Source organism: Nycticebus coucang, chromosome 8 (assembly GCF_027406575.1).
Source record: "Nycticebus coucang isolate mNycCou1 chromosome 8, mNycCou1.pri, whole genome shotgun sequence".
Taxonomy (NCBI): Eukaryota; Metazoa; Chordata; class Mammalia; order Primates; family Lorisidae; genus Nycticebus; species Nycticebus coucang.
The window spans coordinates 117,886,544-117,904,671 of record NC_069787.1 but is presented as its reverse complement, the minus strand read 5'-3'; the positions used below and the strand labels follow the sequence as shown (position 1 = coordinate 117,904,671).

The 18,128-nt window shown below is 41.6% G+C and overlaps 1 protein-coding gene across 1 annotated transcript in view; it reads left to right on the top strand.

Moving 5' to 3' along the window:
• The window catches only part of CLRN1 (clarin 1), a 35,493-nt gene that overhangs the window by 14,840 nt on the left and 2,525 nt on the right, over positions 1 to 18,128 (top strand). Inside the window, exon 2 of the mRNA XM_053600071.1 lies at positions 7,696 to 7,875. Within this exon, the coding sequence (XP_053456046.1) occupies positions 7,696 to 7,875 (180 nt within the window). The remainder of the gene's footprint in view (positions 1 to 7,695; positions 7,876 to 18,128) is intronic.

The following is an 18,128-nucleotide window of genomic DNA, read 5'->3' as shown; positions in this document are numbered from 1 at the left end:
TCCTCCATCCCCAACTCTAGGCAACTGCTCATCTGTTTTCTGTCCTTACCAGTTTGTTTTTCCCAGAATGTCATATATATGGACTCATTCAACCTGCAGCCTCTTGAATCTGATTTCTTTTTTTTTTTTGGCCGGGGCTGGGTTTGAACCCACCACCTCCGGCATATGGGACCGGCGCCCTACTCCTTGAGCCACAGGCGCCGCCCTTGAATCTGATTTCTTTCGGTTAGCACAATGTATCTCAGATCTTATTTGTGTTAGTGTATGTAGCAGTAGCCTGTTCTTTTTATTACTGACTACTATTTTATCATATGGATTCACCTATTCATGCATATTAATTTTTATGGCAAATACAGTTGTTGGCAAATACAAATAAGGCCACTATAAATATTTGCACACAGATTTTTGTGGGGCATATATTTTCAGTTATCTTAAGGAAATACTTAGGAATGGGATTTCTGGGTCATACGTTAAGGCGATGGTCACCTTTCTAAGTTCTCGGACAACTGGATATCCATATGTTAAAAAAAAAAAAATTAACCTTGACCCAAACTTATACCATACACAAAGAATAACCCAAAATAAATCACAGACTTAAATGTAAAACTAGAACTAAAAACTTCAAGAAGAAAAACATATTAGAAAATATTTGTGACCTTGCCTTAGGCAAATATTTCTTAGGTTTGACATCCAAAACATGACATGTTAAAAAAAAAAAAACTTAATAAACTGGACTTCATAAAAATAAGAGCTACTCTTAAAAAGATACTGATAAGAGAATGAAAAGACAAGCCGCAGACTTGGAGAAAATATTTATGAATTTCTTGTCTGATAAAGGGATTGTATCTAGCAAGCAAAAAGACTTCTCCAAAACTCAATAATGAAAACAATCTAATAAAAATGCACAAAAGACACATCACCAAAAAATGATACAGGGAAGGCAGATAAGCTCACAAATAGATGTTAAATATCATTCGTCGTTGGGGAAAGGCAAATTAAAACTACAATGAGAAAACTATACACCTGTTAAATGGCTACCATTTTTAAAAACCTGCCAAGCGCTGGCAAGAATGTGGAACTAGGACTCACACACATTGCTGGTGGAAGGAGGAAGTGGTACAGCCACCTTGGAAAACACTTGGAAGTTTCTTATGCATTTGGAACTGGGGCTGAGGGAGGGGAGTGAGTTGATTACAAAGGGGCAGGTGGGGAACTTTTAGAATAGTGGAATTATTTTGTATTTTGACTGTGATGGTGGTTACACAACTGTACGTGGTTGTCAAAACTCACAGAACTTTCAACTAAAATGGGAGAAATTTTTGCTATGCTAGCTTTACTGTAATCTTAAAAAATAGTGGTGGAGGGGGGAGGATGGGCGGAGGGAGGGTGATAGATGGGATTACACCTACGGTGCATCTTACACGGGTACATGCGAAACTTAGTAAATGTAGACTATAACTGTCTTAACACAATAACTAAGAAAATGCCAGGAAGGCCATAATAAGCAGTGTGATGAAAATGTGTCAAACTGTTTATAAAACCAAAGTATGGTGCCCCATGAGCGCATTAATGTACACAGCTATGATTTAAAATTAATAAAAAAAAATAGTGGTGGAGGGGGGGAGTGAAAACAAAGGCAGCAATGCCACTGTGTGACTTGAGGCAAGTTACTTAACTTCTCTGTGCCTTCAGGTTTTTAAAAATTTATATATCGAAAATAAAATACTATCTTCCTCATATTATTGTTAGAATTAAATATGTTAATGCAGTGGCCTCCAACGTTTTTGGCACCTTTTTGGTTTCCTGGAAGGCAATTTTTACATGGATGGCAGGGGGATGGTGGTGGTTTTGATGTGAGTCTGCCATGAATTGGTTTATTATGATCTCTGTGCAATCAAATGTGTCTACAAATGATAATTTGTATTTGCAGCCGCTCCCTGGTGCTAGCATCACTGCTCCAGCCTCACCTTAGACCGTCAGGCATTAGACTCTCATGAGGAGCCCACGACTTAACTCCCTCACATGCGCAGTAGGGACTGCAGTCCTATGAGAATCTAATACCACTGCTTATCTGACCGGAGGCGGAGCTCTGGCACTGGTGCAAGCGATGGAGAGCGGCTACACATACAGATGAAGCTTTACTCACTCACCTCCGCTGTGTGGCCTACATCCTAACAGGCCATGGACCACTACCAGTCCACGGCCAGAGAGCTGGGGACCTCAGTGGTAAAGAATAGAATGTCTGTAAAGAACCTGGGACATAGAAAATGCTATATAATTATTCTCTGTTATTATAGTCTTCTTATTCCTTGTACATTGGTCTTTGAAGAAGTTGGTGACCATGGCGAGAAAGGAAGGGTAATTAGGGCGTGGAGTGGTTTAAGGATGACACACTGACTCATAGACTGAGTGGAGGAAATAAGTAAGGGAATGAAAGAGGAAAAGCAGTTCTGAATGCCAGACCTACACTTGGCTACTAAGGTGGCATCAGCTGCCTGTTTTAATAAATAACTCCTTTTCACTTGTCGACAGCTAATTTCTGGAGGCCAGAAGTGACTTGCTGGATTAATGACAGCTCGTCCACAGATCAAAATGTTCAAATCGTTTTTTTCTGTTGTAATCCTAAACCTAAAAGAACAGAGGGACCAAACAAATCTACCTCCTAGATGCATAATATCCAATATCATTCAAGTGGCACCTCCCAGTATTTATTTGAATGGTCTGCTCTCAGCTTCAACCAAGGAAAAAGCACAGGAGCACTGGCCAGAAAGCTGAGGGGCGTTAGCAGGCTTCGGGCTAGGCATCACAGATCAAGGATTTTTGATTTCAAAAAAGAAGAAGAAACCTGATAAGATGTAAGTATAACATTCAGAGATGAGTGTCCTGCTGGGTGACTTTTGTGCAAGAGTGGGAATTTTAAGAGATTTCGTAAGAATTAAAATGCTCCACGTGACAATTTATTTTAGCTTCCAGCTTTTCTTTCCAGGAGGCAAATCACTTCAACTTCTTTCTGCATTTGTTTCAATTCAGTAATAACTTGTAATTTTTAGACAGACTTAACCGGCTTAACCTATCAGAGACCAGGAGGTGGGGAGACAGGTGGAAGCAGTTCTTTCTCTTTTCTTAATAACTGCTAGTATAAACCAAGTCAGTAGCTGACTGAGTGTGAGGGACGCTCCGGAGGGCAGGTTACTGTAGTAGAGATGGTCCTTGACTTATGACGGGCTAGATATGAAAAACTTGTTGTAAACTGAAAATATTGTAAGTAAAAAATGCGTTCAAAGCACCTAACCTACTGAACATCAGAGCTTAGCCTACCCTACCTTAAACAGGCACAGAACACTTACATTAGCCTACAGTTGGGCAAAATAATCTGGCCACACATGGCATGGTAAGAGTATCGGTCATTTACCCCCATGAGGGTGTGGCCAACTGGGCCCCGCAGCTCACTGCCACTGCCCACCATTGGGAGAGAATATTGTATGCATATCGCCAGCTTGGGAAAAGATCAAAATTCAGAGCGTAGTTTTTACTGAATACTTATAACTTTCAGACCATCATTACATCAGAAAATTGTAAGTTGAACCATCTTGGGTTGGTAACACCTGTACAAAACAGGCTATGGCCCCAGAAGTGCAGTAAGCCTGCTGTGTCCTCAGAAGGTTGGGCAGAGTGGACTGCTACCGTCCTCGACAACAGGCGCTCAGATTTATTAACTTTAACCTCCACCTCGCCACTACCCCATGCTTCTAAACAAAGCTGAGGAACTTTCTAATCCATCCACATCATTTCTAATTGATAAGGACTTTTGAAAACACAACCACAATGCCATTAACATAACCAATAAAATCAGTAACAATGATCAAATATCTAATAGCCAGTCCTGTTCAGTTTTCCCTGGTTATTCCCAAATCACCCTCGTAAACGGTCTGTTCTCAGCCCAAACCATTTCAACAAATGATAGCTACGCACTGCTTTTGCTTAATATGTCTCTTAAGTTTCCTTCAATCTATAACATTTACAGGAGTTTTTATACCTTCATTTAACTTTTTAATTATTAAAAAAGTATTTGTGTAATAACTGAATAGATAATGCTTATAGGAAAGCAAAAAAAAAAATTTTTTTTTTTTCTGAAAGTACAGAAAGGTACATGGTAAAATGTTCTTTAGTCTCCTGTGGAAGTAGTATTACCAATTTGGCACGTAGCCTTCTAGAAATAGTCTCTGTCTAGGCACGCATGGAAATCCCTGAGGCTGCTGTACCATGGTGAAGAGCAAGGGCTTGAATTCAAATCCCTATTCTACCACTTAGTATACATCTTAAGCATGGTACATAGCTTCAGGCCCTGAGTTTTTAATAATAGTACTCAGAGGGTTGTTGAAAGAATTACATCAGGGAAGTAAAGTGCTTTAATGATTATTTGGTACTGTATACATCCCCTGTCCACTTCAAATAGTAAAATGATACACATTTCTCTTTCATGTTTTTTCATCTAACATCACATTTTGATAATTCCATACTTGTTTTTATGGATTCACTTGATTCTTTGTAATCACTGACTAACATTTCACTGCATGAATGTGCTACTGTTAGACATATAAGTTCTTTCCAACCTTTTGTTATTATCAGAAAATGTTGCAATGAATATCCTGGTAATACTTTCTTAGATTCATGTGCAAAAATATTCACAGGATAAACTAGAAGTGAAATTGCTGAGCTAAAGGGTGTGTGCATTTTAATGCTTTATAGATATTTATTGCACAACTGCCTCAAAGGAGGTTTTACCAATTTGCACTCCTGAGAAAAATGCACCAGGGTCCCCATTTTCCTGCACCCTAGCTAACACAGGATATTGCTAAATGTTTTCATCTTTGTAATGTGATTTGTAGAAAATGGTATCTCACAGTTTTAGCGTGCATTTTTCTTCCTGTTTGAAGATTGAGGAAAGGTAATTCTACCAAACCTCAGTGGTCGAGTGACCCGTCCGTGACTGAGGAGTGAGGACTCCATGGTGAAACCATCAGGATCGAAACAACTCGGAAGTGGATGTTCCCTACCTGATAGCACTAAGCGTACTTCCTGTCTGTATGTGTGTAGTTGGTTGGTTATATCCAGCAGTGGTGAAGGGTTTGGTCTGAACCAATCCAGCTTTCTCACTGGGTCCCTTTCTGGTGCATGATCAGGGTAGAGTACTGTGACCACCAGCTGTGTGTTTGTGCAGCGGACACTGCCTCCTCCTCGCGCCATTTTTCCATCAGCTTCCCTGCTGTCTCACTCATGGATTTGCTCTTAACTCACAAGCTGCTCTTTTCTCAGTGGCCTTGGCTGGTTTCTCTCCCCTCTGTGCTGCAGACGTAGGGGAGCCTACGGGGCTCTTCCCAGCCACCTCTCATCTCCAACCACATCTTCTCCGTGGGTTATTTCCATTCTGGTATTTTGTACCAAGACCATGATCGAGGTGAGGCCAGGAGTCAGCACATAAAATTTAAGGAGACGTCTACTCTCGACCTCGTCCATGGGCAGAGTTGGCCCCTGAGGGTGACTGTGTCCTATATTGTACACCCCAGGCACCCTGTTTGCCTCCCCTCACCCTGAAGTCTTACTAAACACAGCACTCTTCTCCCTGGATCTCCAGAAACATAAATCCTGTTTGGCCTCTCCACCTGGCAGTGCTCAAGTCAACTTCCTGGCCCAGGGCCCAAACCTCTGCCTTCTACTTGTCAAGCTCAGTGAACAGCATCACTGTTTATTCACTTGCTCAGGGAAAATTTTTAGGAGGAATCCTTGAGTCTTCCTTTTTAACAAGTTAGTCCTATCTTCAATCTCCAAAACGTATTCCAGACATGGCCACTTCTCCCCATGTCAGGCCTGTCCAGACCTCCTTGTCCTTCCCCGTCCCTGATGGTCACTACCTAGCAGTCAGAATGATCTTTTAATATCATGAGGAGGCTGTGTCATTCTCCTTCTTAAAACTTTCCAGTGGCTTCCCAATGAGTGAAAAGCCAACTCCTTGCCGTGGTCAATAGACCAGGATCTAGTGAGTACAACAATCTGATCCCAACATAACAATTCCACTTCCACCGTCATTCACCAGGCTCCACCACACTGGTTAATTCATGGCTCAGTTGTGCCCCTTTTCCCTGGAAAGCTCTTTCCCTAGATGTTTATAGGATGACTGCCTTCTCAGTGTTCAGACATCAGTTCCTGACCACCCCCTTCCATTTATCCAATCATTCAAAATTCCATTATCCTATTTTATTTCTCCATAGTATTTATCACTCAAAGTATCTTATCTCAAAGTGTCTTATTGTTATACTACATAAAAGCCCTCTCCCACGTTCAGGGCCTTAAAACAAAATGTATTCATTCATCTGGACAGTTATAACTGGGTCTCTCGTACTGTTGCAGTTCCATAGCTGGCTGTGTTGGAGTCTCTTGTGGCTTTTCTGGGCCTGACCTCAAGGACAGCCCCTTCCCTCACATATCTGGAGCCTTATGCTCTTCCGGGCAGCCCATATCTCCAGCAGAGAGGCCTGGACGTCTAGCAAGACAGCTCCAATCTCTAAGACACAAAAAGCAGAAACTGCTGATTCTTGTACAGGATGTGCCCGGAACTGACATAATGTACTTTTGCTGCCATATTCAGAAGGTCAGAGCAGCCATAGACCAGTCCAAGTTCAAGAGGAGTGAGGGAAAAAGTCTACCTCTTTAAAGGGGAAGTGGCACACGGGTCAAAGCAGGGGAAGGCACTGATATTGACCATCTTTGGAGATAAACTATCACATTTATTTGCTTGTTTGCTTGCTAATGACCTGTCAATTCCAATTAGGGTATCAGCTCCAAGAGACAACAGGGACCTGGTGTCTTTTGTTTTATGGCTCTATTTCCAGCACCTAGAACAATGCCTGGCACATTGTAGGTGCTCAATAAATAAATTAAACACTTGATAAAGTTGGGGAAACTGAAATGAGCTGAACTAAATCTCCCCAGATTGGTCCTGCTGGGTTGGCTGGTGCCAAGCACGCTCATCAGATAAGAGACATCCTCCATTTATAAAGTATGTCATTTCCTCTGCAAACAAGAAAAACTTGCCCTGCACACAAAATCTAGAAATAGATTTGGCGTGCTTTCTAAATGGAAAATATTTCTCACAGCACCAGAAATTATTTTCCCACAACTTTGTGCTACTTCAAAATATTGAAGTTGAATGAAAATACCCAGTCTTTAATCTTGGTGTGGATTAGAAACTTTTTTTTTTTGGTAACAAGATAAATAAAAACCTCCTGATATTTGAACCTCTCCAGATATCCCTGAACTTAAAAATAGCATTCTAAGTTAAGAGAGATGAAAAAATGACTACTGAGAAATGTTATGAAAAGTTTGGCCATCAAAATGTATAATTTTAGTTTATAAAGCTACCATTTATTTATTTAAGTAATCACATATGAACAAGGGCAGAAAAAGAATGTCCTCAAATCTTCCCTTTGCTATTTCCTACTGGTGCATTCTACGAAATAATCCTATCGTTAAGCCTTTTCATAAACTCCTTGTAAATTAGTTAAGTGAGAATGTATGCATCAGAAGGATTTTTAGTGGTTTTTAAAATTAAAAAAGGAAGAATTTAATTTTTAAAACTATACTGGCAGACTACTGTGAATGAAATTTCTTCTAATTCTCGTGTTGTTTTATGTTTAGTTTTCCCAGATCTGCTCAAAGCAGTCCCAGTGAGCGTCCATGTCAACGTCATCCTCTTCTCTACCATCCTCATTGTTTTAACCATGGTGGGAACAGCCTTCTTCATGTACAACGCTTTTGGCAAGCCCTTTGAAACTCTGCACGGTCCGCTGGGGTTGTATCTTTTGAGCTTCATTTCAGGTAAGTACAAAATTTTACCTTTGAAGACCTGTGTGCTTTACAATATGTCAAAAGATGATCTACTATATATATAAATTTTATATATATATAGTAACTATACACACACACACACGTTCACTGCAGTTTTACATATGCTAACAGAAAGTGGGGAAACTATCATAACTGTCCAACAATAAGGAATTTAACAGATATATTATGGTCATCTATAGAAATAACTATGATACGGACATCAAATTATACTATATTTGAAGATATAATCAAGAGGATAAATGCTTGTCCTAAAATATTAAGGGGGAAAAGTTCGTAAGCTTTTATAAATACTATGAACCTAATTTGATTCTATGTATAAAAATATAGAAAATATACATATAAAAATACGTATTTTTCTATGCATCCAGAAAATATCCAGCCATGTATGTCTCTGTTTCATAGGAAATGGCTGGGCCCCATCTGGACAGCCTTGTATATATGCTGTTTACATGTATAGGAGGAGGCTGTACGTAAGTACATAAGAGGATGTGAGTTCAGTAGCTAGATATACTCTAGTCTGTGATTATCTCTGAACAGCGAAATTCTAAGTGATTTTTATTTTCGCTCATACTTATCAAAACTAAATGTTTTGATTTTTATTTTTGCTCATACTTATCAAAACTAAATGTTCAGTAATGTGCCTTCATTGATTCGTAATCATAAAAATGAATAAATGCCATCAGAAAAGAGCAAAGGAGCAGTGTCCACGCACATTTGAGTTGCCATTGTCAGGGCTGCAGGGCCTTTGCATCGCCTCGTGGTGGGTGCGTCCAGGCAAGGACGAACTCTCAGCCCAGCAGTGTGTTCATCCATAAACACATGCTCTTCAACAACCAGGGCCGATGGAAAGGAGTATAAAAATCTAGTCTGTGACCAAGGGTGTTTATAATCTATTTGGAAGGAGGAGGAGAAAGATGAGAAAATGAGAAATATATACATAACTCACGTGCAGCTTTTCTTCTATTAGAGTTCTCTGATTTCACCCCAAAGACTTAACACTTTGTTATGTTCCTAAGAAGCAAATAATTTTACTGAGGTTTTCAATGGAAAATGAGAGAGATTAAAACTCACCCCAGAAAACAATGTAGTGGAAATCTCTATTTGACTGTTTCTGAAGTTTCCCTTTTAGCTGCCCGACACCAGGCACGAGGTCCCTTCTTGCTCTTGACACTACTTTCTTCTCCAACACAAGTCAACTCCAACTCCATGAATTTACACAGATATCACTCTATCAAACAAAGCCCTATATTTAACAGGGACTCACTCGTAGAAGGCAGTGCAACCTCTGTTCATTGTTACCTGCGCACATTGCTTGGGGTCTTACCCCATCCACTTCTTGCTAATCAAATTAGTCTCCCAACCAAAGTAAGTCTTTCTCTAGTGTCAATTCTGCTAATATTTTCCTTATTCTATGAGGACCGAGTCTAAGTCTTTCTCATCTTTGTATCTTTGGCAAAAGCATCTGGCATGAAGCTCTGAACACAGTAAACAATTCAGTATGTATTTGTTGACTTGATAAACCAAGTCCAGAAAGGAGATGTTAAGCTGGTCACCTGGATAGGACAGGATAGAGAAATCAGAATTCAAAGGGGATGGAGTTAGCAGAACAGGCAGCAGGACATGAGCCAGCAATGAATTAGATGGACTATCGTAAAGGAAGGCCGAGAGCTTTGAAATCAGGAAAGCAGCGTAAGAGCACAGACTCATGGTATGGACAGATGGGCAATGACAGTGACTCAATCTTATGCGAAGGTCTAGGTTAGAAGGAATTAGTCCCTCACCCCAAATATTGAAAACCAAACTGGTAGATCCAGGTAGCGTATTATTTTAGTGATGACCATTGAATTAATCAGGATCCAACTAGAAAACTAAATACATACTATCTGAACAGATGGAGTACAATGTATGGCGGCAGTCTCAACGTGAGGTCCTCAGATGAGCACTCATATTTTACATCATATTACATCATATTTTATCCATCTTTGATTTTTTTTTTTTTTTTTTTTGTAAAAGTAAGTGCTCAAAAAAAGGTTTGTGACTCAGAGAAGGAAGAGAGAGTGATAAAGGCTATCAAACCCCACCCTTCCCTTCCCTGGGAGGAGCTAGCTTCACATGTGTCTTGCAAAAGGATAAAGGCCTAGTGTTTCTGGATCATCTAGTGTTGTTTTCCAAAGTCCCCAATTTTTATTTTTAAACCAAAATTTTCAATAACTTAAAAAAAAAACTGGATACGACATTAAAAGATGTTTGAGGGTCAGATGGACCAACAGTTTGTGATCTCTGGGGCTAAGCAGGTCTCTCAAATCACAGATGACCTCATTCCCTTTAAGTCACATATGTTACCCAGGAGCCCCAGAACTTTGGACATGTTTATCTGAAATTTTAATATTTGTGCAGACCCTGGCTCTAAACCCTAGCTGTGTAAGGACAGGGTTTGATAGCCTTAATCACACTCTAAATGTGAGCCAATGTAGCATACATTCAGAGGCCAGACACTGTATCAAGGGTCCTTTACTTCTGGTATGAGTCACGATGCATTAAGAGACCCCAGTGGGGGGTAGCTGTCTTCCACTGGGGTGTCCGTCCCTGTTCGTCTCACTGATGTGCCTGCCCAGGCGGCCGTCCTCACGGTCAGCAGATAGACACGCCTTCCTTCTTAGTCCGCATCCCTCTTTTTCTGCTTCCCAGCCACTGCTAGGTCCTCCCACCTTCTCTTTTGCCTTGTGCTAAAGTCATGCCAGGGCCATTTCTTCAACTGTTTACTTCCCTGCTGGTGGGGGAAGCATCCTGAGGCATGAAGAGGGGGCAAGGGGAAGAGGAAAGAGGCCTTCCCAGTTGTCGTGTGGAACTTTCCACACTGCCCAGAGTAACAACGCTAGGGCCATCTCCTCATGTCACCCTGTGCGGGGTATGCCAGGCCCTGGAGGTGGAAAAGGAAAAAGGACAATTCATTGGGCCAGGCCGGCAAAGGCTTCGTTGCCCACGGCCTGCTCACACTTACGGCTTACTGTTCTGTTGCCCTCCTGAACTGGTCAGCCCTCCCACTCCCACAGCCTCCAGTTCAGCTCGTATCCTCAGCACCCTCCACACACTACTTCTGACCAGACTCATTGTTGCGTGGAACCCCCACAGGTCAGTCAACTTGCTCTTTCTCATCTCGTGATTTATAAACTTGTGCTGAGAAATTTCTTCCCCAAGATAGGATTTTAGTAATACATTAATCGTCTGCCATAGTTCATGTTGGACAAGGATTCTCTTCCTGGACTGTACATTTGAGTCACCTGGACAGCTTTCTAAAAATACTGGTGCTGGGTCCCACGCCACACTAATTAAATTACAGTCTCTGGGGGCAAGGCTTGGACACTGTTGTTGTTTAAGCTTTGTAGTCAGTGTTAGGCACTGCTGAGACGGGTGCATACGTTTTATTCATTCAGCGAACATTGACTGAGTGTCTACCACATGGCAGCCTCCCCAATGGCCACTGGTGATCCCACAGTGAATCAAGCACATGGTCCTGCCTTCGTGGAGCTTGCAATCTAGCAGGAGAGTCAAACAAACATGTATATAAATAATTAAATGATTACAGATCAGAATAATTACAATGAGGGAGATAAACAGGTTGCTGTAATAGGGAATGAGAGCAGGGATCCAGCTTTGGTGATCAGGAAAGGTTGCTTCAAATATCTGAGTTCTATAGATAAGAAGGAGCTGAGAACCCTCGCCGAACTTTTCAAGTAGAGAAGAAAGCAGATGTGAGGACTCTAGGGAAAGAGATCTGCTTGTTGTAGGAACCAAAAAAATAGCCGACATGGCTAGGGGCTGGGCAGGGAGAGGGAAATGGCAAAAAGAAAAATAAAATGAGGTTAGACAGTTGATGCCAGTTAACATCGGATCTTAAAATCATCTTTTAGAATTGATTCTAATTGTATTGAGAAGCTTCTGAAAGATTGTTAAAAGATGTCTGATAGCTGATTTACCTCTATAAGAAATAGATTCTCAAACCATTCTGAAAGTAGATCTAAGCTGTTTTGCAGGTAGCTTATACAATTAATAGACTGTAGTGACATTAATCAAAATGGATAAGACAAAGGGAGGAACAGAGATATGTTCAGAGCAAGAGAGAGGTGAGGAGAAGAGCCTAGCATTGGAAATCAAGAGTTCTATTTGGGAGCACATCAAGTCCGAGGTGCTTGAGAAGTCCAAGTGCAGATGTCAAGTAGACAGTCAGCTCTACAAGTCTGGAGCTTAGAGACGAGGTCTACAACGAGGACATTTGGGACTGTCAGGATATAGATATTATGCAAAGTAATGAAAATGGATGAGATCATCTAGGAAGAGAATATACATGGAGAAATATTGGCCTATCACCAATCCTCAAAGAACACTATCCGTTAATTTTTGCATGGAGGAGGAGAAGGAGGAGCTTCCAAAGAGCAAGAAGAAGAGGAAGAAGGAAAGCCTGGAGACTGTGCCATCCCAGAAGTTATAGGAGAGGAATGTTTCAAGACTACCAGTCAACAGTGAACTTGGTAAAGAGGTGGCCACCTGTAAAAGTGAACAGAGGTGGATGAGGAAGGCAGATGGGTAAAATAAGGTGAAGACAAAACCACACTCCCCTCAAGATGTGCAGTAGAGTGGAATGGGGGATGTACACACATTAGGGAGATGGAGAAAGAGAAGGAACCAAGAAAGAGTTGAATATAGAACATAGAAACACCAGTTTCAAACTGCAGCACTGATGTTATATTTGGGGGTGTGCTTTTTATATATTCCACCCTAGAAGCTTCCCAGTTGATGGCAGAAAATCTGACCCAGAACTGCAAATAAAAGAGAGTAGAGCAGGAAGAAGACTCCATGTGGATGGATAGTAGAACATCCTAGTAGTTCAGCGAATACGGAGGATGACGTGAGACGTATCAGCTCAGGCTTTTTGGAGGTGACAAAAACCACCATGTGGACTTGCAACATGTGGACTTATTGCAAATTGTATTTTTTGTAGTTTGTTATAATTGTAATTATTCTCTTACAGAAAGTATCTCTTCCATGTATAATAGCTTCTTTTATGTATAGCATCATGAGTTATGCTTTCTCTTAAATACAGCGTCTTGAAGGTCTGAGAGGTATACAAATAAAATTGCTGCCTTTCTTTAAAAAGGGGATGCTCCTAGTGTGGGCCTAATAATTATGATCACAACTATGATGTGGAACATAAATAAGCACAGTCATACAAGACACAATATTTTCATATTCTCTGAGAAAAATACACAGAAATAAAGAACAGTACAAAGATTGAAGAACGCTTACGTTATCTATCAGTTTCAGTATTGGTAGTGCCCTGGCCCCTGGAATACATCTAGGGCATATTATTCTGCAAATGGTGGTGGGAAAAAAAATCTGTATCTTGTTTCTACTTCAATCCTTATAGAGAAGCTGTTGTTTAGGAGTCTGAGAAAAAGATAAGGCATGTCCAGTCATCAAAGCCACAGAGCCTGAGGAAGGATGACGGTATAAAGGATTGGTGGTAGGAAAAGCCAGCAATGAAAATATTCTACTAGTTTCTCAGCATAGACTGTAGAAAAGGGGCCAGGAAAGGAAAAGAGAAGTAATGTCGGGCAGCCCATGATGGCTGTGGGCGTGGAATTTTATGTTCATGTGCGGGACAATGGTTGAAGGGGCGGTGTTGCGAGAGCATCGCGTTCCAGGCCACTGGCATCAAGGGTGTATAGCAGGAGGGCTGTGCTAAACTTTCCCTGCAAAGGGCCGGGCCATGACCTTGTGCGAGGAGATATTCCATCTTTTTCTATCACAATTGCAAAGAGACTCCTGTCCAATTCAGAAGGTATGTCTTCCTTTCTGTTTCATTTAGAGTCAAAGCCCCAGTCTTTGCTACGACCTCCAAAGAAGCGCTTGATGTCCCCACTTCAGACACACACCCTGCCGCCCACTCTCGCTCTCTTCGCCTTTCTCTCTTCTCCTCTCCACTCAAACCACCTGGCTCCTTAGCACTCAATGTCCCTTCAGCCTGAAATACGCTTTCCCCCAACTTTCTCTCTCACTTTTCTCAAGATGCACTTCAATGCTAGCTTCCCCAGGAGGCCTCCCGGGCCATCCCTCCCCAACCTTTCCATGTCCTTTCCTGCTATATTTTGTCCCCTTAGTTTACATTACACTCTGAAAAACTAGAGAATGCCCTTTTTGTCTTGTTATTGCCTCCATCTCTCTCCATTGTTTCCGGCACTGAGAATTCTGTGAAGAAAGGGATTTTTATCTGTCTTGTTCAGGGCTGTATCCCCAGAGCTCAGAACAGTGCAATAAGCACCCAGTGGATGGTTGTTGAATAAATGAATAAAATAGAAGCAGCTCTGCATATTTCCTGGTAACAAATGACATTCTTTTCTGCAAATCAATTCAAACGAGATAAACATTGTATTTTTAGACCATTTCTTCTTTGCACTAATCACCCTTCCTACCACACAACATTTGTAAAACTTGAGTTAGATGTGGATTCTTCAATTCTCCATCCCAGAAGACAAAGGGAAAAAGCTAAACCCAACCGGTGTATTCCTTTATCCACATCTCTTCTTTGGAAGCACAGGACCAAATTGCTCACCATCACAGCCTCAAAGTCTCCTCTTAATTACTAACTTGCTTTGCTCGCCCCTCTGGCCCTTTTCTAGATGGTAGCCATTGGCCTCTGAAGCAGTGTAGAGTCACAACAGCTTCTGTTTAGGGAACAAATTATTGCCGGCAACTTCACCTTCAATTACCGACTTTCTAGTGAGATTGCATAATTTCACAGAAAATCAGCCCCTGTACCTGCAAAGGTGTGGGTTTCCCACCCCCCATTCATCCCTTCTCAAGACTCCTTAAAGAAGGAAATTATCAATTTATCATTCTGTATTGGCAATGGGATGTCTCTAATGTGCATTACGTATAAAAGAATGGAAAGATGATGTGTTAACTTCCTGGAAACATCACTTGTTACTTTAAATAGAATTGAAATTCCAGTTGATTATCTCCCTGAATATGATCTATGTGATCCTAAGATAACATTTTAGAGATTTCTTCCCTTTGAGGACCTAAACTCACAGTATCTCTGGACTCCCACAGATCCTGGCAGGGTGTTCCCTTTCATAAAAGCATAGCTATCCTCAGGGTCATATAGGGATGAAGAAACTACCCTCTCCCTGGCTGCAACCTGCGTTTACATATTGTATGGACTGGAGGAAACCAGTGCCCAATTCTGCAGTCCCAGACAGCTGCCAGCGGAGACCATGAATGTGCCGTCTTTAGCACATTACAAATGTTTGTTAATTGACTGATCATTCATGGTGTGACAGCCCTATAACTCAGCTATCCTATTCAGTCAGAAATTAACTGAGTAATCAAAGCTATTAAAAGGGGGAAAAAACTACAGCACCAGCCAGATGGTGGGGCAATCAGAAAGACGAAAGGAAAATGGCTGTAGGTCCTCGAGTAAGATGCTGGCCAGTAAAACCTGGGCCTTGTGCCTGGTTATATTCCAAACACTGGCTTGAGCAAGGTTTGGCAGGCTTTCCAAAGTCCTAATTTATTCTACCCTTCCTTGTGAGCAAGAGAAGGGTTGATCAGACGGACAGATGCGTGGGGTTCTGGGTGCACATGGCTAACTGGGGAACAGAGGAGGGAGACACACAGGCCTGACCCTAACATTTCTGAGGGCTTTCTTCCCACTTTCTTCCCCTGCCTGGTTCTATCACACATAGTAAAATGCCTCAAGCATATGTGTGTGAACATTCTCTTGCATATCTGAGCTCTGGCCATGCACCTTGAAATGACTGTATTTTTGGCCCATCTTAGTTGTTAGAGATGTGTGACACCAGCCACCAAGTCAGCCGTTGGGAGGACCGACCCAGGGAAGACCCCCACAGAGGCCCTGGAAATGGGCACAGGGCTATTTACAAAGGGAGTTCCAGGTCCTAGGAGTGTGGATGAGAAGGCTGTCAGACACTCCAGATGGTACATTCCACAGGCTTTAAGAGTTCCTCATCTGTTCCTTTTGGAAAGATGTTTGGAGAACACTTAGAGATCTAAAAATAGACCTGCCATTCAATCCTATAATTCCTCTACTGGGCATATACCCAGAAGACCAAAGATCACATTAGAACAAAGATATTTGTACCAGAATGTTTATTGCAGCCCGATTCATAATTGCTAAGTCATGGAAAAATCCCAAGTGCCCATCAATCCACAAACAGATTAATTAATTGTGGTATATGTACACCATGGAATATTATGCAGCCTTAAAGAAAGATGGAGACTTTACCTCTTTCATGTTTACATGGATGGAGCTAGAACATATTCTTCTTAGTAAAGTATCTCAAGAATGGAAGAAAAAGTATCCAATGTACTCAGCCCAACTGTGAAACTAATTTATAGCTTTCATATGAAAACCCAATTATAACCTAAGAATATGGGGAAAGAGGAAAGGGAAGGGAGGGGAGGGGGGAGGATGGGTGGAGGGAGGGTGATTGGTGGGACCACAACTATGGTGCATCTTACAAGGGTACATGTGAAACTTACTAAAGGTAGAATATAAATGTCTTCACATAATAACTAAGAAAATGCCAGGAAGGCTATGTTAACCATTGTGATGAAAATATGTCAAATGGTCTACAAAACCAGTGTATGGTGAAAAAAAGAGAAGAGTTCCTCATCTTGTAGGGAAGGGCCTCGCTGGAAGAGAGCAGAGCAGGACCCTGTAAGGTGGGACCCAAGGAAGGAACCCCTCTTACCAGAGTCTAAGGGTCACACTGGAAACGCGTAGGCAATGTTCTATTCTCACCATCACTCGCATCCTTTACGCACCTCTCTCCTTCTCATCTGTAGCGGCCAGGCTACAAAGAGAAATTCTTCATGTGTATCTTTTGGTCTGTAAGTCATAAATAGTTATCCTTGATCCCAGGTCTTTAATTTTTTACAGCCATGGACAGAGAGGAGCAAAAATATCCCAAATTCACACTGAGCTGCTTCCCTTCATATTTCTTTGCAGCCACTGAAAGGTTATCAGAGACTCAGGCTGGATTTCTGTCCTCTGGCTATGAAATTACAAAGTTGACCTCATGGTCAACCCTAGAATCCAAATCACTGAGCCCATCCTCTCTGCTGCTAGACGGCACACTCGGTCTCAGGAGCTTGTATGCTTAAAATACAGGCAATTCCTGAGTTATGAACAAGATAGATTCTGCAGGTTTGTTCTTAAGTTGAATTTGTATGCAAGTTGAAACAGGTACATTTACCTATTCCCTGTGATAGTCTTCGTTTGTAAGTGTGAGTTGTACGTTGGTCAGATGTTTGTATCTCTGGGGCTGCCTGTACCAGCTATGGCAACAGGCTTTGAGTCTCAAGACAACCAAAGTAACTTCTACTTTCGGAAGTTGAAATACAGCCTCACTGCAATGCTGTCTCCTTAACAAAGTAGTACCTTTAAAATATTTAACAACTTGAAATGGAAACCCAGCTTGAATTTTCCTTTCAGGTGCTAAGGACATAGTGTTTCACTTCTGTCTGAAATTCACCATCTCCTCAGACAAAGAAGACTCTTATGGTAAAAGCAATGGCATCCCCCCCACACACACAGTTTTCAAATAAAAGATAAAGGAAAAACAGCATTGCAGCCTTTTTGTTAGGATCTAACAATAAAGGAATAATACAGTTTGCCAGGGAAGAACTCTGGTTTTAAGCTGAGAATATAAAAATAGTTAGGCTGACAATTTTTACAAAGGAATAGTCCCAGCTACCACTCTGAGGCTGGTAGGAAGTGAAGTTTTAAGAAAATTTTATTATTTGATTATCAGAGGTATTTTATGATGATGACCATACTGATGGGACTAGTAGGTAACATTCCAAAGCAGAAGAAATGGGATTTTACCTTTTCTGCTCACCCCTAACCCCTGCCAAATCTGACATTTGGAAGGGAATGGGGGCCACGATTTGCACCACAGCACCCTGTGCCTGGAATGCTCACCCCAAACAGTCCAGCCTCCCTCTGCTCAGCTAAATCTTCTAGGGAACCTTCCATAATGCTACCCGCCCTCCCAGTATCGGCACCCTGTCCTCCCCCTGTATTGCACTCGCCGGAGTTGGTTTGTATTTTTATGTCCCCTGCCTGATTATACCATGCCAGAGCAGAAACCATGTCTATTTTCTTTAATGTTTAAATCTTCACCACTGTCTCCATCCCT